General features: G+C 36.4%; 2 protein-coding genes across 7 annotated transcripts in view; one reads left to right on the top strand and one right to left on the bottom strand.

The window, feature by feature from the left end:
* The window catches only part of NEB (nebulin), a 198,037-nt gene extending 196,931 nt beyond the window's left edge, over positions 1-1,106 (top strand). The window contains exon 156 of the mRNA XM_081815483.1: positions 354-1,106. Within this exon, the coding sequence (XP_081671609.1) occupies positions 354-527 (174 nt within the window). The 3' untranslated portion in view covers positions 528-1,106. The remainder of the gene's footprint in view (positions 1-353) is intronic.
* A 6,515-nt stretch (positions 1,107-7,621) lies between these two features.
* Positions 7,622-19,639, bottom strand: part of RIF1 (replication timing regulatory factor 1) — a 66,962-nt gene continuing 54,944 nt past the window's right edge. For 4 of the 6 annotated variants that reach the window (XM_031029305.2, XM_081814452.1, XM_031029303.2 and 1 more), the window contains 6 exons: positions 18,399-18,545; positions 18,018-18,095; positions 17,814-17,929; positions 17,035-17,188; positions 15,434-15,542; positions 8,428-14,957 (listed from right to left, as the gene is read on the bottom strand). In XM_031029305.2, coding sequence (XP_030885165.2) covers positions 14,743-14,957; positions 15,434-15,542; positions 17,035-17,188; positions 17,814-17,929; positions 18,018-18,095; positions 18,399-18,545 — 819 coding nt within the window. In that variant the 3' untranslated portion in view covers positions 8,428-14,742. Of the gene's footprint in view, positions 7,642-8,427; positions 14,958-15,433; positions 15,543-17,034; positions 17,189-17,813; positions 17,930-18,017; positions 18,096-18,398; positions 18,546-19,639 lie in introns of those variants that run through there. The other 2 variants (XM_081814451.1, XM_031029306.2) reach the window with 2 other exon arrangements.

Genomic DNA, 19,639 nt, shown 5'->3' on the forward strand with positions numbered 1-19,639 from the left:
ATAATACATTATATGTTAAAAAAAAAAAAGAAAGGAAAAATGAAGGGGGGGAATCGGAGGGGGAGACAAACCACACGAGATTACGGACCCTGAGAAACAAACTGAGGGTTCTAGAGGGGAGGGGGTGGGGGGATGGGTTAGCCTGGTGATGGGTATTAAAGAGGGCACGTTCTGCATGGAGCACTGGGTGTTATGCGCAAACAATGAATCATGGAACACTACATCAAAAACTAATGATGTAATGTATGGTGACTAACATAACCTAAAATTTAAAAAGGCATTTGGGTTGATTGTTGCAAATCTAATAACATACTATTTTTTTTTTTTTTACCTTTTTTCATCTTCACAAATAGAAAATCTTCCGTGCCATGTACGACTATCTGGCTGCTGATGCAGATGAGGTGTCCTTCAGAGATGGAGATGCTATTGTTAACGTCCAAGCAATTGATGAAGGTTGGATGTACGGCACTGTGCAGAGGACAGGCAGGACCGGCATGCTGCCGGCTAACTACGTGGAGGCTATTTAATAAGCATGTCAGAGTATCGCACCTGTTTGCAGGACCTGCACATCCTGCAGTCAGTATTTCAGTTCAGACTCTCCACTATTACCTAAGTCCTCAAGCTGCCTTGGTTTTTCTGTCAATATGATTAATAGCTGTACCATCCCTTAATTTGTTTCTATATGAACCTCAGTAATTCTCCAGTAAAACATGTTAATCATATTTACTACATTATTTTCTGGATTTGGACATAAAACTTAAGAGACAACATTAAACCCATAGGTTCATTATTTTTAAAATTGTCATTATTAAATTTTCCATAGTGTTTTAAAGGAAGTTTAATTATGGAATAGACATTTTAAAAGTTTATGCAGTGTTATTGCTGTATCAACCCAGAGTCTTTCTCCATTACGAAAATGTTAACATTTTTTTAAAACAAGGATTCTGAACATGTTAAAACACATTAAAGAAAAATGGCAGAAATACTCACCTTTTCCTGGCTTACTGAATGCTGATGCTTTTAATTGTTCCAGTTCTGAAGTTATAAAGGTGATAGTCAATATAAATGGTGCATAAGCTAGTAATAAAGTCTAATTCTGCAATAAACACCACTGATGTAATGACTGTTACTTATTTTTAATAGTTTTTTTTTTTTTTAAAGATTTTATTTATTTGAGAGAGAGAATGAGAGCACATGAGAGGGGGGAGGGTCAGAGGGAGAAGCAGACTCCCTGCTCAGCAGGGAGCCTGATGCGGGACTCGATCCCTGGGCGCCAGGATCATGACCTGAGCCAAAGGCAGTTGCTTAACCAACTGAGCCACCCAGGCGCCCCTTATTTTTAATAGTTTTATGATTGACAAATTTCAGTAAAGCAAATCCATTACTTCAGACTTCTTCACTACAAAAAATTCTGAAAATGTACCATTAAAAATGCACAAGCGTAGGCTTTCTCAGAACTAAACTGTGTTCAGCAAGCTTCCCTTATGGCTCAGCTGATGTTTTAGAAACAACTGTGGGATCAGCAGTGGACAGCTGGGAAATGGATGACACTGCATGCTCCATCCCTACTATTTCCTACAGACCTGCCCCCTCCAATATGCCCTTGGCCAGAGCCCATCCAAAGTGGTGTCACAGGCCTGGCAGTGTGCAAGCAGCCCTGACAGGGGCCAGCACTCCTCCACAGTGACTCCTGCCAAGGAGAGTGGAAGACAACCACACACACCAGCCCAACTGCAGCTCCAGCAGTGGGCTGGGGGCAGACATCAGGCCTGACTGTAGACCCCACCTACCAATGAAAGCTTCTCAGAGGACAACACAGGAAAAGCAACAGGCAGTTCCATAATCACTGCCATCTCTAGCAAACACCTGGTCTGACTCACCTCAAGCCCAAGGTGGCCCCAGACCGGCCCACTAACACCATGGGGACAAAACCCTGTCCACAAGTGGCAAAGAGAGCCATTGCAGATGACTGGACTGAAGGCAAACATGACTCAACCACAAAGCAGGGTGCATGCAACACACGTAGGAGACAGCCCTGAAGAGTCAGGTTGAACAGGGCATATTGTGCGGTAGGACACCCCAGGACCTGTTCTTCATATGGCCACTACTTGCAAGAGCAGAAGTAGCTGACTTTCCTAACACACTGAAATAGACACAGACTTAGATAAAATGAAGAGTCAGAGGACTATGACCCAAATGAAAGACCAGGACAAATCACAGCCAAAAGACCTAAAAAAAAAAAAAAAAAAAAAAAAACAGAGCTAAGTAATGTCTGATAGAGAATTTAAAGAAATAGTCATAAAAGATACTCACTGGACTTGAGAAAAGGCTTGACCTTGATGAAGTATTTAACAAAGAGAAACATGACCCTATGGTCAGGAACAGAGATAAACTCAGTAACTGAAATTAAAAATATAATGGAATAAAAAATATATAATGGAATAAATAGTAGACTAGAGGAAGGAGAACAGAGGAATGGAAAGCAATCAAGCTGAATAGGAGGAAAAAATAATTAAAAAAATGAAAATAGACTAAGGAGACTAGGTGACACTGTTAAGCATAATATTCGCATTACAGGGATCTCAGAAGGAGGAGAGAAAAGGGGGCAGGAAATTTATTTGAAGAAGTAACAGCTGAAAACTTCCCAAATCTAAGAAAGGAAACAAATTTCAGATCCAGGAGCCACAAGGAAGTCCCCCCAAAAACCCAAGGAACTCCATACCAAGACACACAATAATTAAGATTGCAAAAGTACTGATAGAGAGTTTTAGAAGCAGCAAAAGAGTTACATACAAGGGTACCCGGGTGGCTCAGTCCATTAAGCGTCTGCCTTTGGCTCATGTCATGAGACCTGAGTCGGGCTCCTTGCTTAGAGGGGAGTCTGCTTCTCCTTCTGCACCCGCCACCCCCTGACCCCCGCCCTGCTCATGTTCTGTCTCTGTCTCTCAAATAAATAATCTTAAAAAAAGTCTTCTCAAACTATTCCAAAAAATAAAAGAGGAAAAAAACTTCCAAATTCACTCTATGAGGACAGCATTATCCTGATATCAAAACCAGATAAAGACACTACAAAAAAAGAGAACTACAGGTCACTATCTCTGATGAATATAGATGCAAAAATCCTCAACAAAATATTAGCAAACTGAATCCAACAATATATATAAAAAAAATCATTCACCACGATCAAGTGGGATTTATTCGTGGGATACAGGGTGGTTCAATATTCACAAATCAGTCAACATGACATATTACATCAACAAGAGAAAAGGATAAAAACCACATGATCATCTCAACAGATGCAGAAAAAGGATCTGACAAAGCACAACATCCATTCATGATAAAAACCCTCAACAAAGTAGGTTTAGAGGAAACATATCTCAACATACTAAGGGCTGTTATCTGAAAAACCCACAGCGTACATCATACTCAATGGTGAAAAACTGACAGCTTTCCCCCATGGTCAGGAACAAGACAAAGATGTTCACTCCAACCACCTTCACTATGTTGAATAATATTGGAAGTCCAGTAATCAGAGAAGAAAAAGAAATAAAAGGCATCCAAATTGGTAAGGAAGAACTAAAACTTTCACTATTTGTAGATGACATGATCTATACATAGAAACCCTAAAGACTCCACCAAAATACTAGAACTGATAAATGAATTCACAGTAAGGTCACAGGACACAAAATCAATATACAGAAATCCATTGCATTTCTATACACTAACAATGAAGCAGCACAAAGAGAAATGAAAGATACAATCCCATTTTACAATTGCACCAAATAATAAGACACCTAGGAATAAACTTCACCAAGGAGATAGAAGACCTGTTACCTAAAAAGTGTAAAATACTGATGAAAGAAACTGAAGGTGACACAAATCCAAAGAGATTTCACGCACATGGATTGGAAGAACAAATACTGTTAAAATGTCCTTACTATCCAAAGCAATCTACAGATTTTTTCTTTTTAAATATTTTATTTATTTATTTGACAGAGAGAGACACAGCGAGAGAAGGAACACAAGCAGGGGGAGTGGCAGAGGGAAAATCAGGCTTCCCGCTGAGCAGGGAGCCGGATGCGGGGCTCGATCCCAGGACCCTGGGATCATGACCCGAGCTGAAGGCAGACGCTTAACGACTGAGCCACCCAGGCGCCCCAGCAATCTACAGATTTAATGCAACCCCTACCAAAATCCCAACAGCATTTTTCACACAAGTAGAATCATCTTAAAATTTGAATGGAACTATAGAAGACCCTAAATAGCCAAAGCATTTTTTTTTTTTTTTTTGCAGAGGAAATGGTCAACACCTTTGTATTTGTGTATCTTGGGAAGAAGAGAGTTATTTAGACTTCATGGAAGCAGAAGGGAGTCTGGGGAGGAGAAGGAATGCGTTTAAAAGCACAGTTTGGGAGGTATATGCTAAGCTAAGGGGTCTGAACATCTGGACCATTTGGCTGCTAATACCCAACCACACTGAGAACTACACGTCCCCAGCCCTATCAGGCAGTATGGAGAGAAGCTGCCATGATCTTTCCAGATTCTTCCTTCCTAATTCTTCCCAATGGCTGAGCCACTGGATCACCTTCCTGGGATATTTGGATTTGGGATGGAGAGAATCCATTCATCTTTAGTGGCTGAGGCTCATTAAGCAAAACAGGAAACAAACTCAAAACAGTACGGTACTGGCACAAAACCAGACACACAGATCAATGGAGCAGGACAGAAAGCCCAGAAACAAACCCATGATTATATAGTCAATTAATCTTTGACAAAAGAGGCAAGACTATGCAATGAGAAAAAGTCTCTTCAACAGACAGTGTATGGAAAACTAGACGTTACATACAGAGGAATAAAAGTGGACTACTTTCTTACACCATACACAAAAATAACCCCCAAATGGATTAAGGACCTAAATGTGAGACCTGAAACCGTAACAATCCTCGAAGAAGAGTGCACACACAGTATCTCTGACACTGAATGTAGCAACTTTTCTCCGTAGCAGCATTTCTCTAGATCTGTCTCCTGAGGCAAGGAAACAAAAGCAAAAATAAACTATTGGGACTACATAAAAATAAAAAGCTTCCACACCGCAAAGGAAACAATCAACAAAAGTAAAAGACAATCTACGGAATAGGAGAAGATACCTGCAAGTGACGGATCTTATAAAGGGTTCGTATCCAAAATATATAAAGGACTTATATAATTCAACACCAGAAAAACAATCTAAATAAAAATGGGCAGAAGACATGAACAGATATTTCTCCAAAGACATCCAGATGGCCAACAGACACATGAGAAAATGCTCAACATCACAGATCATTAGGAAATGCAAATCAAAAATACAATGAAATATGGGGCGCCTGGGTGGCTCAGTCGATTAAGCGGCTGCCTTCTGCTCAGGTCATGATCCTGGGGTCCTGGGATCGAGCCCCACGTCCAGCTCCCTGCTCAGCGGAGAGCCTGCTTCTCCCTCTCCCTCTGCCTGCCACTCTGCCTACTTGTGCTCTCTCTCTGTCAAATAAATAAATAAAATCTTTAAAAAAAAAAAAATACAATGAAATATCACCTCACACCGCACGCCTTTCAGAATGACTAAAATAAAAAACGCAAGAACAGCAAGCATTGTCAAGGATGTAGAGAAAAAGGAACCCTCACGCACTGTTGGTGGGAATACAAACTGGTGGTGCAGCCACTATAGAAAACAGTATGGAGGTTCCTCAAAAAATTAAAAATGGAACTAATCACACTACCATTTACCCAAATAGGAAAACACTAGTTTGAAAAGATATGTGCACCCCTATGTTAATGCAGCATTATTTACAACAGCTAAATTGTGGAAGCAGCCCAAGCATCCACCAATAGATAAAATGGATAAAGATGTGGTATACATATAATGGAACGTTACTTAGCCATAAAAAAGAATGAAATCTTGCCATTAGCAACACGGATGGATCTACAGGATATAATGCTGAGTGAAGTAAGTCAGAAAGACAAATACCATATGATTTCACTCATATGTAGAATTAAGAAACAAAACAACCTAACAAAGATAAAAGGAGACCAAAAAAGACTTAACTATTGAGAAGTGATGGTTTTCAGAATGGAGGCTGTTTGGGGGGGAGTGGGGGGAGGAATTGGTAAAGTGAAGGGGATTAAGGGTACTTTTATCATTATAAGCACAGAGTAATGAACAGAATTGTTGAATCACTGTATTATACACCTGAAACTAACACTGTATGCTAACTATACTGGAATTAAAATAAAAGGAAAAAATTTGCATATATTTTCAATACCAATTTATTATTTATCTGCTTAATAATGCAATTTGCTTCCTTTTTTGTAATGCATGGTGTTGGGGAAGCCCTATGGAAAATGAGAAAGCTTTAAAAATGAGTTGTCACTCTGGCTCCTCCACTCAGGGGAAATGTGGCCTGAGAGGGGCTAAGTACAATGGAAAGAAGTAGGTAATTGGCCTCCCTAAATATCCTTAAGTACTAATTTAAATTTAGAAATAGCTTATAAATTCACTATTGCAAAACTAAAAATTAAACTTACGATAAAAAAATAGCTATGGGATCGAATCCTAACCTCAGGGGATCTTTCTAATCTACAGCCAGTAGATTAGAGCACAAGGCAAAGATGGTAAACTGTCCTCAAGCTTCTTAATGTCTCTCTCGAGACTGTGCACATGTGTAAATGCTCAGAGACCACATTTGTGTGCCAGGTACCACACTAGATGCTGGGGTTAGAGTGATGAGCCAAAGACTGTTGTGTCCTTATGAAACTTTATAGTCCCACGAAAAAGGCAGGCCATGCCAAAGCGTCTTTTTTTTTTTTTTAAAGATTTTATTTATTTATTTGAGAGAGAGAGAATGAGAGACAGAGAGCATGAGAGGGAGGAGGGTCAGAGGGAGAGGCAGACTCCCCGCCGAGCAGGGAGCCCGATGCGGGACTCGATCCCGGGACTCCAGAATCATGACCTGAGCCGAAGGCAGTCGCTTAACCAACTGAGCCACCCAGGTGCCCACCAAAGCGTCTTCTTAATGGTAGGAGAGACAGCCACTCTCCCGTCTTCAATTGTCCTTTAAACTGGGTTAAAAATCCAGGTTAAATGTAGCAATACCATTGTGTGCTATTTTTCCAACCTTGGGAACAAAGTTTATGCTGTCTCAGTTACAATAAATGTTTTAGTTTTAAAATTTCCTATTCACTTTTTAAGGCTGCCAAAGCATACTCTGCAGTTGCTGTTAGAGATAGACACAATTAGGGCTTTTAGTTAAAAGCTTGGAAATTTTTCATACACAGTATAAATAGAGAATCCTACTATACCCACCTCCTGGTTTTCAATTTATGGCTAATCTTGTTCTATCTACCCTACCAATGCTCTCCTCCCATTACCTTAAAATGAATTCTATTAATCACATCTTAAAACAATCACAATTGACACACCTTAAAACACTTGACAGTCCATATCCAGGGTTCAAATTTTCCTGCTCATCCAACTTTCAAGACTTCTGCTTATACCCCCATTCCGTCAATACAGTGATACCAGGGAAGTCCTTTGTACAAATACCCACTACCACACATTTAGACGACCTACGGCTGCAAAGATCCTCAGTGACTAGCTGTTCATACCATCTGCAAAAGGTTATAAAAGAGATCAATTGGCAACTGAGTTATATTGGAGTCAGAGTCAGCACTACAACCCAACTCCCTTGATGACTAGTGTTCATGGTACTACCCAATGCTACTCTTGTGAAGTTCTTACTATGGGTTCTTCAGGTCCCCACAAGCCCTAACCACTTCACCCCCCACCCCCACAGGCCTCAGAATGTGACCTTATTTGTCAAAGGGTCATTGCAGAAGTTATTAGTTAAAATGAGGTCATTAGGATGAGCCCAAAGCCAATACAAATGGTGTTTATAAAAAGGAGAAGTCCAGACAAATACACAGAGAACACCATGTGAAGCTAAAAGCAGAGGTTGGAGTGAAGCTTCTACATGTCAACAAAGTAAAAAATTGCTAGCAAAGCACCAGAAGCTAGGGGAGAAGCATGGAAGTCTTCCTCACGACCCTTACAAAACACCAACCCTATCAACAACTGTCTCAGGCTTCCAGCCTCCAGAACTGTGAGACAATGAATTTCTGTTAAACAACTCTCAGTTTGTGGCTCTTTGTTGCAGTATTCATCAACATCATTAAGTCTATTTCATTTTTAATTTAGATGTATGGATCTACAAGTGTGTCGAAACCATAAACTATGAATATGAGAGAACCTCTTCTATGGCTAAAACGGGTCTTAAAATAAGAATGGCTCATGTGTCTGTGGAGGGTCCCGGTGTTCATTAATGTTGGTATGTGAATTATGCTAATCTTACTCAATTCAAAGCCAAACCAAACAAACAAAAACAGTGCCAGAATTGCTTAGTTTTTACAGTTTTATTTCAGATTAAAGTGCATTTCTTTAAAAATGTTTCAATATCCAGTTTCACTTGGCAAGTAATAACAGTTAACTCTCAATAGATCATGAAAAGTTTTACTGTGGGTAAGACAAATTCTCCCTCCCTCAATCCAATCATAATAAACCTGAAAATACACTTTTAGTATTGGTCTACCTGCTTCAAACATTGTATAAAGCATTACACAAATAATACTGACCACATCCTTATTTCCCAAATACTAGTGCAGTTAATTGAGTAATAAACAGGTACTTCCGTGAAATTTCAACTTAAATCATTCGACTTATCAAATATAAACACTTTGAATGTAAAACTAAGCTCTCAGAATTTATCAAGTGGTGGGAACAAAAATATCGTAGGGCAAATAAATGACTGATTTGGCTTCTCTCAGCCTTGCCTAAGTGCATTTAGTCAAGTCTATCCATAGGAGGTAGTGTTAAGATAGATTGAAGCAACTGATTCCCCACCAACACAGAAAGCAAACTCCCTCAACTCCCAATTTATTTCACAGGTAATGACAGAACCACTGAGTGCCAGATGCCTTTCCCTCATACATCAATGTCCCTTAACATCCATGGTAAACACATTACTGTAATTTGAGTTTAAATAGGAGAAAAAAAGTGTACCTAAAAAGTACCAGTATCTCCTAGTATATGTGTATTTGAGCAATAAAGTTAAGATATAAATGCAATCAGGGGAACACATTTTTGTAAAAGTAAAATCTAAGTAACAGCAATAGAAATGAAGGACTTAAGGAAGGAAGATCCCTGTTTGCCATCTAGAAGCAAATGATCAACTGGATTTACATGCCATGTATGAACAAACCTACCCTTTGTAACAGGGATCAGCAAACTTTACACAAAGGGGCCAAATAAATATGTGAATGTTAGGTGTTAACAGGCCATACAGTCTGTCACACTACTCCAATCTGCTACTGCAGCAGGAAGGCAGCCAAAGATTTTATGTAAATAAACATGGCTGTGTCCCAGTGAGACCTTATTACTGGCACTAAAATTTTAATTTCATCTTTCCATGTGTCACAAAATATTACTTTTGATTTTTTTCAACCCTTCAGAAAATGTAAAAACCATTCCTACCTCAAAGAATGTATAAAAAATAAGGGGCAGGCTGTAGTTTTTTGACCTGTTCATTAACAACTTACTAGGTTAAGACTGCCATATTTCAGTTTCTATACTCAAAATTCATTGTTCTTAATTTCATTTTCTAGAAAATTCCCATTCTACAAAAATAAAAACGTCTTTAGACACTTGCTAATTATTCAATTAAGTATCAAAGTAACTGTTATGCTATATTCCATTTTCCATTCCATGACTTTATCCTGAAGGTGAACCTTCTAGTTATATGCAATTTATTCATTTAAGAAATAATTCTGCCTATTACTGGGAGTTATTTAGTCCTTTTTGTGGGGCAGGATATTAAATAATGTATACTTTATTTTTTAAAAAGATTTTATTTTTAAGCAATCTCTACCCCCAATGTAGGGCTTGAACTCACAATTCCAAAATCAAGAGTTGCATGCTCCACCACTGACCGAGCCTGACAGGTGACCTGTAAATAATGTCTATTTTAAACAATTATTCAGGGTATTTATGAGTATCAGTTCTGGTACTGTTTTATATATAGGATACCTGTCAGCTATTTTCAAAGTTTATATGACTGTCCCTATACTAAAAAGCTACATACTTTTTTTTTTTAATTCCATGTGCTATCAATTTAAAATATTGCCTTCAATCTTATACTCTCAGGTAAAGGGAGAGATTATCTTTTCTTCTAAATGGTATACTTCAGAAGAGTAAGCATTTACAGCTTGGCACTTCATGTTTGGTTTTACTGTTCTTTGGCTTGGTATATAAAGAAAAAATGGTTAAGACCATGTTATAAAATTTACATTCTATTCCAAGAAATGGGTGAACATTCAATTCTGTTAGACTACTACTCTATTAAATAGCTATAGATTTCAAACCCTTATGACTCAGATTTTAATACTTTCAAAAAGCAATATACAAAGCCTGGCATATGATAAACATATCATATTAACTGGACCATCACAAACCGAAGCCCAGATTTGTTTTATAAATCAAGCAATCAACAAATTTTGATAAATCAATTAAAAAACACCATTATTTCACTTCTGGCTACATTTTCTTAAGTGCTCTGGATGAGTACAGTTCTTATGAAAAGAGAATTTAAAACATGTGAGGGAAACATAACAGAATGCTGAGAAAAACTCATTTTTAGAGAATCAAATTATTCAACTGTCTTTTAAACACCACTTTAAGATGAAATAGAAAATTTCAACAATATAACAGCAAAGTAACCAGAGGTCTTTACTAAAATGACAAGTCAGATCTGTCAGATAGGGCTTATTTGGGTACTGCTAACTTAACCGCCAAGTTAATCTTAGGGTAGTCTGTTTTCAATGAAGCCCCATAACTTAGAAGACAAGATTTATTTAGAGACTAAATATATTTCTAATACCTGAAAATTTACTTTTGTATTAAAAAAAATGAGAACATAATCCACATACACTATTCATTAAAAAAGGCTCACATTGTCTCATCGTTTAGGAAGGTTCTTTATAACATAAGTAACTGTTTGCCTATTTAAAAACGTAAATCTTCCTCCCCAAACCATAATAAATTTTCCATATCTAAAAAAGGCTCCAAATGAGACAAAATTCTACCTTTAACTCTTGAAAAACTTTTGAACTCTAATTTGAAGCCTTCAAGACCAGTCTGCAACCCCAATCATAAACCTGAAAAAGTTATTTAAAAAAACACTAAATTTTATCTTTTGTGGCAATAATTCCTGGGACTTAAACCTGCTTGTGTTATCACCTAATTCACAGCCTGAAGCCTCGTAGGCCTAACCACCACAAATGCAATCCATAGACATCAGCATTTGTATGGGTCATGTGGGAGCTTTTAGAGATGAACTATCAGGCCCCATCCCAGACCTGCTGAATCAGAATCTGCATTTTCATACATACATACAAGTTTGAGAAGCACTGTGTTAAAGTCAAAACTTAAACTCTAACACTTGTATACAATGTATAAGACCCTTCTGATGGCTTAGGGATAAAACAGACATGGGTTGTGCTAATGTGCAAACAGCTCCCTCTCCCCCACCAAAATCTTAGCCTAATAATGTCAGTAACTGCTATTTTATGGCCTTCTAGCCCAGTTGCAAATCATCTCCCTGAAAATTAATAAAGAAGGATATGAGATGGAAACTATGCCCTTCCTATTGGATTATAAAGTCATTTGGAAAGAATGACATTAAGGTAAAATGTGAACCCTTTTAAGCTCATATTTTCTGTTAAATTCCAACAAAGGTTTTTAAAACAGCACTTATTTTTTTTTTTTTTTAAAGATTTTATTCATTTATTTGAGAGAGAATGAGATAGAGAGAGCATGAGAGGGGGGAGGGTCAGTGGGAGAAGCAGACTCCCTGCTGAGCAGGGAGCCCGATGCGGGACTCGATCCCAGGACTCCAGGATCATGACCTGAGCTGAAGGCAGTCGCTTAACCAACTGAGCCACCCAGGCGCCCAAAACAGCACTTATTTTTAATTACTATCATTCCTTTATCTTAGAAAAAATACTCTAATTGTATATTTTACACACCCCTCCAATTTTCCCAATTTTGTTTCTTGCCCTGCCACTTTTATTTTAGACAAAATATAATCCAATTTCCTTAACATTTTTTTGATTCTAAAATATATAACAGAATCCCTGACTACTTTCAAGCTGTAAAGAAAAGAATCCATGAGCAACGCCAGAAACTATCATGTTCAGATTTAAACCTTATTTTTGACTATATTATCCGATAACATTATCACTAAACCTGATTCATCCTACACTATACGGAATTTGAGCAAAAGCTCCATACCATTTAACAATGGCTTTCAAACTTGTTCAAATATAACATCTTTGACAATGGGCTCAGTGCAACACTAAAAACTTAAAATCCACCATATGAAGTCCATTTTGGAACATGAGAAATTATACTGTGCTTCTGCAAGCAAACAGATTCTTTTTATAAATGCATAAAATAAGAAATCACATTTGAGTGTTCTTATTAATATTTGCCATTTGTTTTATTAACCCTTAGAAAATATTGAAAAAACTGATTTAATTTTAATAGTTAAACAACATACTGAAACTGATCAAGGAGAATTAATATTTTTTGCTATTTAGAAATCAGGGAAAAATTTAAGGCAAGAATATTAAAAATAAGGTGCCTCAAATATACACTTAACAACTATATCAACGATGAAGATTTAGCAAACTGGCTTCTGCCTTCAAGTAACATTTTTAAACACATCCTTGTGTTTAAACTTGTGCTTGTATCAGATTCAGTGATTTAAGTAAATGCTAATCAATCACTTTAGTCACATTTTCTCCTATGCTGTTCTTGTTCTCAAGAACTTCATTTCACCAGCTAGTTCACACAAACATTAAGAGGATATAAGCATGAGATAAGCCAATTCTGACTCCATACAAACACATGTACATACTCCTTCTTACACCTGTTAACTAAAAATTTATGTGCCTCTTAACTGTAAAATATAATTTGGGAAATGGGAGGTAATATAAACCAGTTGTAATTCTGTTAACAAGTTTCCATTTTTAGTTATTTCTTCAAGCTACAATCCTCAGTTTATGGTCCCAGAATTTCCTTTAAACCCAACCTTGGGATAGGACTATGAAACTTATAACCCCCCCCCCAAAATATTTGTGATGATGATGGATTTATAATTATGAAAAAGACACCAACTTTTCTGGCTGGTGGGTGGTCCCCTTCTGAATATAAGAACTAACTAAACACAAGAATTAAACTTTCTGTAACTTGCTGAAGAATGTGTGCCTTTTCAAGCTGGTTAGTTCTGAATAAAGTATGAAACTGTGAAGGTCACTCACTCATTCTAATCAGAGAGCAAATGATATATTCTCACTGTAAAGAGATGAAACAAATATGGGAAGTCAGGCACTAATACTAGTCGGTAAAATTTACAAATGTTTTAATTATATACACCCTATTTTTAAAAACAGGCAAAACATACATATTTCAAAAGAACAGTTTCAAATTTCTTCCAAGTTTGCTTTAGGTGTAGGTGGAAAGAACAGGTAATTTCTAGATTTCATATAGTCCAAGTTGTAACAAAAATAGTCAAACTCTCCATTAAAAAGAAATGTAATGAAGCTTTCTAGTGGCTGATACCCTCCTTCCAAACCGCCCCCCCCCAAAAGTAATGGGTATGAATAACAAAGTTCTCATGTAACACTTTCTCATTTCTAGAACTTTAACTCTTTCTGGTTACTTTAGAAAATAAACTCATGTTGTTACTAAGACTACTAAGTACAAAACTATTTGTATTTGTAGATACAGAACCCTACAAATATCTGCAGCAAGCCCACAAAGCACTTCTACTGTCAATACTGATATCTCAGTATTTAATATATACAAAATAGGTTTCTATTAAACAAAGGTATTCACAAGTAGCTGCAGAAAAATTCATGCCATTAACAAAGGCTGAAATTTATAAATTAAAAACACTGTAATCTATACATAATATACAAACAGTCGTGCATTTTAAAATGAATATGATGTGTCTCATAAGACTAAATTTTCACAAGCAAATGCTGCTGCACAAATGAATGGAATTTTAGGTATGTTCTGCTTTAATATTTTAACCCCAAAAGTTGCAGCTTTTGGTATTTTTCTTGAAAGCTGTCCAAAGTTGACATCTGCGGAAAAAATGATCCAATTCTTTTGCGTCTCATTTAAGGTGAACAAATTTCTTAAACCTCAGGCACAACAAATATAAATTAAAAAAAAAAAAAGTATAAACACCTTTATCAGTTCAGCAAAAAATTCAAATAGAAATGTTCAATTTTACTTACTTAAAATAAGGTATTTTTCATGAATGTTTCATCAGAATATGTAGGAGTTTAAGATGTGTGAATAAAATGCTTTTGTTTCTAGTTTTCGCTTCCACATTTCAGTAAGATATTTAAATTTTTGAAAAACTATGCATAGCGGCCAAGAAAATATTGTATGAACAAAAATATTACATAACAAACTTAAAAAATTGAACTTACGTTAAGTCACAGCCCTTCAGGGTTTGAAATGTTATCAACTTTGCGAACATTCAGTCTGATATTGTGCTATATTTCAGAACTTATTTTATGATCAACAAATCCAGTGATGTTGGGGAAAAAAAAAAAAACACAAACCTTCACTTTTCTCTTAAAATACTAAACAGAATTTTCATGGGTTGGTGACCTCCAACGTGACTGCAAATTTTTTATTATAGAGTTCGCCATGCTACCAAGTTTCTCATGCATTTCAAACAGCTGGCTTCCTGAATAATTATGGAGATCTTCAGAATCTAGTTGAAGAGCAAGTGCACTAATCTGTGCCACAAGATTTTTAGGTAATGGAGTTTCCAAAGCAACAGGATCAATTAAATCTAAAAGAAAAAGAAAAAAAGCACAATTAATCTATTCCAGATAAAACTTAAGTTGTATGTATCTCCTTTTAAGTTAATAAAAAATTTAAGTGCCTAAGATTTAAGTTGAGCGTGCAGGCTGAGGTACTGCTGTTCCTCAAGAGAACAAGGCAACAGAAAAATCTACACCATAACTTACTCAGTGCCATTAAAGAAATAGCCAGGATACCTCATTTTTATTAACAGCATAACTGGAACACACTGTTTAGTTTATATCCTTATTTGAGTAGCAGTTGACAATTCGAGAAAAACAACTAGATATACTTGGAGTCAATACCAGTTACTTTTTCATGCACTTTGCCACTAGCACCAAAAAAAACCCCCAAAAAACAAAAACCTTATCAAATTAACAGAGCACGGTCAAATTAAAACTAGAAGCATATATTCAAAGTCAGCTGATGCTGTAACTAAAATTGTCCCGCTTTGCTAAAACATACCTGAGGCAAGTCTTTCTTCATCAGAAGGGAGAGATTTAGTTTGTATTCCATTTACTGTTTTTTCAGAAATATCAAAAACTGGAATCTCCTCTAGTCCACGAGACTTTACCTTGATTATACACAGGCCAGTAAAACAAAAACAAAACCAACAAACTGAACGTTGCTTTTAAAAGGACCAACATCACCAGCACTGGAAAAGAATCTGACATACGTTTCCCAGCCCATCACATGACTATTAGCTTAGTAAATCTTAAGAAACTACGCTCTACTAACGCCACACAAAAAAAAGGGATTACAAAGTGTTTTCTGTTTTCTCAAAAAGCTGGTTAGGAGTTCATAATATTTTATAATGGGCTTCTCAAGAAATAGCCATGGTAGCCAAGAAAATTACACTATATTTCCCAAGTTTAGGAGCATAAGAAAATCCAAGGCAGAGATTTCCAAGCTTAAAAAACGTATGGACTTTTTAAAAAAAGAATACAATTTTGAAAGGTGTTCCCAGGCTTACTGATTAGTGATTGAGAAAATATTAGCTTCAAAAGGTTAGAGTTACCATATTGATGGCTCCATCAATTCGACTTCTATGTAGACACCCAACAGAAAGAATAACATGTCCACACAAAAACTTGTATGAGTGTACATAAGAGCAAAAGGTAAAAACAATCTAAATGTTAAGCAATTGATGGATGACCTAAATGTTGTATATTCATACAAGGGGTATTATTTAGCCATAAGAGGAATGAAGTACTGATACACATGAACCTTGAAAACATCATGCTCAAAGAAGCCAGTCACAAAAGACCACAGCTTATATGATCCCACCTTTATGAAAGGTCCACAACAGGCAAGTCAATGAGACTGAAAATTACTAATATAATCTTTGGGTTTCTTAAAAGAGTTTTTAAAGATTACAAATATTTAATAATCTTTAAATCAAAGACTTTCAAGAAAACAGCAGAAGTCTTCAGTAGTTAGCAAACTCCAGTCTCGGAAATTCTAATATAAACATTGGTTTTCAAGCTTTAACGTACCCTGTTTTCATTTATTCACAATTTTGTGTAATTTCAATGGACACATAAAGGGTCTCTGCATAGGTTTCAATACAGTCTGAATCCTTCTGAAAGGAGTTGGGGGGTGGAGAATCTTGGCTTTTATCAGAATCTTGAAAAATGGCTATGACCCAAAATATTTATGTACAAAAAGTTAATAAGAACAAGAAAAATTAGTTCCAGCTGTGTTGGACATCAAAATTGAAATACCGTTAATTACACATTTGCAAGATTTTTGTTATAATGTTTAGATTTGAACATCCAGGTTTTAGGAATAGCAGCCATGGAACCAATCACCAATTTGGTGGAAATGAATGAGACAAGGGGGTAGAAGAGAACTCAAGGAACAAAGAGATGCATTATACAAAACGGTACAAAATCAAGAAGCAAACTTCTCTGGGGAATTATAAAGTGATCTTTTAAGTTAACCTTGCCTGTGGGGGAAGGGAAGAAAAGGTGGCATAAAATGAGTTTTTAAGCAAGACTACCAACTTCTGTAATTGTTACTGTGAGATCATTTATCTATACATGATTTAGAACACCTAAGTTTACCTGCTGCTCATGATAGACTCTAAGAGCCTTTTTTACATTGGACACTTTTGGAGAACGGATAGGAAGAGTTTTTATTTCAGATGCTGTAAGAGTACTCAAATCACCAATCGTTTTTATATTCTTGGCTCTAATGAGCTGTCCCAGTCCTCTTGCCCTGAAGAGGTTAAGAAAAAAAAGGAAAAATGTCATCATATACTTTCACATTTCTTCTATTTGTGAGGGCCTACCCAGCTCAATTTCCTGAATTTATGCTGAATCATAACTGAATTTTATATAGGCTCACGTAGCCCACTCTGAGGATAGGCACATATACACTTAATTTAAAACAAAATTTGAATTTGATATGTTTGCCTGGCTTATGCAATAGTGCTGGGAAGAGACTAAGCGCAATGTGTGTCTGACTTCACTTACATTATGACTTAATGGTTGCATGACTTTGGTGGATTAACCTTTGTAAACTTCAGCTTGTAAAGTGGAAATAGTAATTATACTCCTTATGGGATTTATAATTAGGATTAAATAAGAGAACATATGCCAAGAGTTCGGCACAGCATCTGGCAAATATTAAGCACACAATTATCTTAACCATTACTGTATTATGATAGATGCTTCTCTTATTGCCCAACCTGTCCCATCTTCCCATATTAATTTTTATTTCTAAAATAAAATGTGCAAGAGTGCATGTAAGTCAATTCTAAATATAAGAACCTCGATCATTTAAACATTCCTCTTAAACAAGTGGCATCTTTAAGTATAAACCAGCACAAGTAACTACTTACCACATGTTTGATGTAATCTGAGGTAAAATGATATCAACTGGAGCCACGCAGTTCACCAAAGCTGGGTAAACACTTTCTGTTGGACATGGCATAGATTCTTTAGCCATTTCTGTAATCTTAGAGTAAATTTCAAAACCGTTAAATAGAGGTCACCTGATTGAACATGAAAATATAAAGTTTCATGAAAACTAAAGCACTTCTTACTAAACACTTCTTTGAGCTCTTAAACTTAGGGCTACGTGATCCTGGGGACAGAAATCCTTTGGTTGAAGTGGCATTATGCTAGATAGAAGAAAGGAGAGAAAAAAAAACTCAGAACCCTAGAAAACTGTAATTTTACAACTTTCATTACTTAGAGTGCAGTAACTTCCTAAAATTTTGAGAAAATGTAAATGTAATAACCTATTACCTAATCAATTACTGGATTATCACTGCCTCTTCCCACCTCTTCATGTTTACCATGTTGCAGACAAAACAATGTATCCAAACCAAAGAAGTCTTATTCTTTATTAGTTTTAAGACAAACTACACAATGCAATTCTGTACCTGCATACATATAAGCGTATTTTAAAGCCCACAGCTTACCTTAGATTGTGCAGTAGGTGAAGTTTTAACACTTTTTACTATGGGAGAATTATTTGAAGAATGGGACCTAACAATAGAGCATCGCCTATCAATGTCATCTGCCAATCCAGCCTGGTATATTGGATCTGCAAAGGAGACACGGCGAACCTGAAAACACAGGTCATGCTTTTATTTAACAAAATTAAAGTAAAAAAACAAAACAAAAAAACAAAAAAACAAACCACACCATAAATACTCATTATAAGGTCCCCCTAAAATAGAATGTAGGTTTAGAAGCTTAATTTACTTCACTAGAAGCCAAGTGCACATAGTTGTATTTCTTCCTAATGGCTGCTTTCACGGATACTGCTTAATACCACAGGTCATTCCAATTATCCATGTTCTAAATGGTCTCTACGTAATATACCAACAAAGACCGAAACAGGGACAGTGGCAGAAAAATGAAATTGCACATAGCAGCTGAAATCATATCATCAAATTATACTAACCTTGTAGGCTTACTACAGTGACTTAAAAATACAAGGTAAAGAGGCAGAAATAGTACTAAGTGGCCTCTGGTCTATCATACTAACCCCTGTTCTAAACTCTTTAGAGGGTACCAGAGTCACAGCAACTGGGTGGCAATTTTTCACTTTCGCCTCTTCTAAACTCTTACAATGTGTTCATTCATTCAGCTATTTGATATAATATGCAATAAACAAATATGCAATAAGGCATAACCACTAACCATGTATATAAATGTCTCCTGGTCTTGATTCCCAAGAGTGGGCAGATTCTGTACATATCTGCTATAGAAAACTACAATGTCTTACTGTTGCCTAAATAAAAATTAAATTTGAGGTACTATCAAATAAAACATGACTAGTTAACTTTTCTTAACAATCTAAAACATAATGAAGAAAAATATACTGAAGACCTCAATCCCAACATATTCTATCTTCATACTTCTCAAAGACTTCCAACTTAAGATACTTTAAAAAAGAACCTCAATAAAAAAGCAAAGCAAAACAAAACCAAAAAACTAAATTCTCAGTGTAAGAACTTTTGGTACATCTTGAGGAAGTCTTCACAATGTGCTTGCTAGAGGCAATATTAAGTCTATCCTCTATCTATAATGTATGTCTGTATATATAAACACATGTATCCTACAGTAAATGGCAGATGCAATTTCAAAGTTAAAGAATGCTCACATCTCCTTTACTAAGGAGAGAACAAGTTGAGCTATGTAAGCACAAGTAACT

The sequence above is a fragment of the Leptonychotes weddellii genome, chromosome 3 (assembly GCF_054177405.1).
Source record: "Leptonychotes weddellii isolate Sample4059 chromosome 3, ASM5417740v2, whole genome shotgun sequence".
NCBI lineage: Eukaryota > Metazoa > Chordata > Mammalia > Carnivora > Phocidae > Leptonychotes > Leptonychotes weddellii.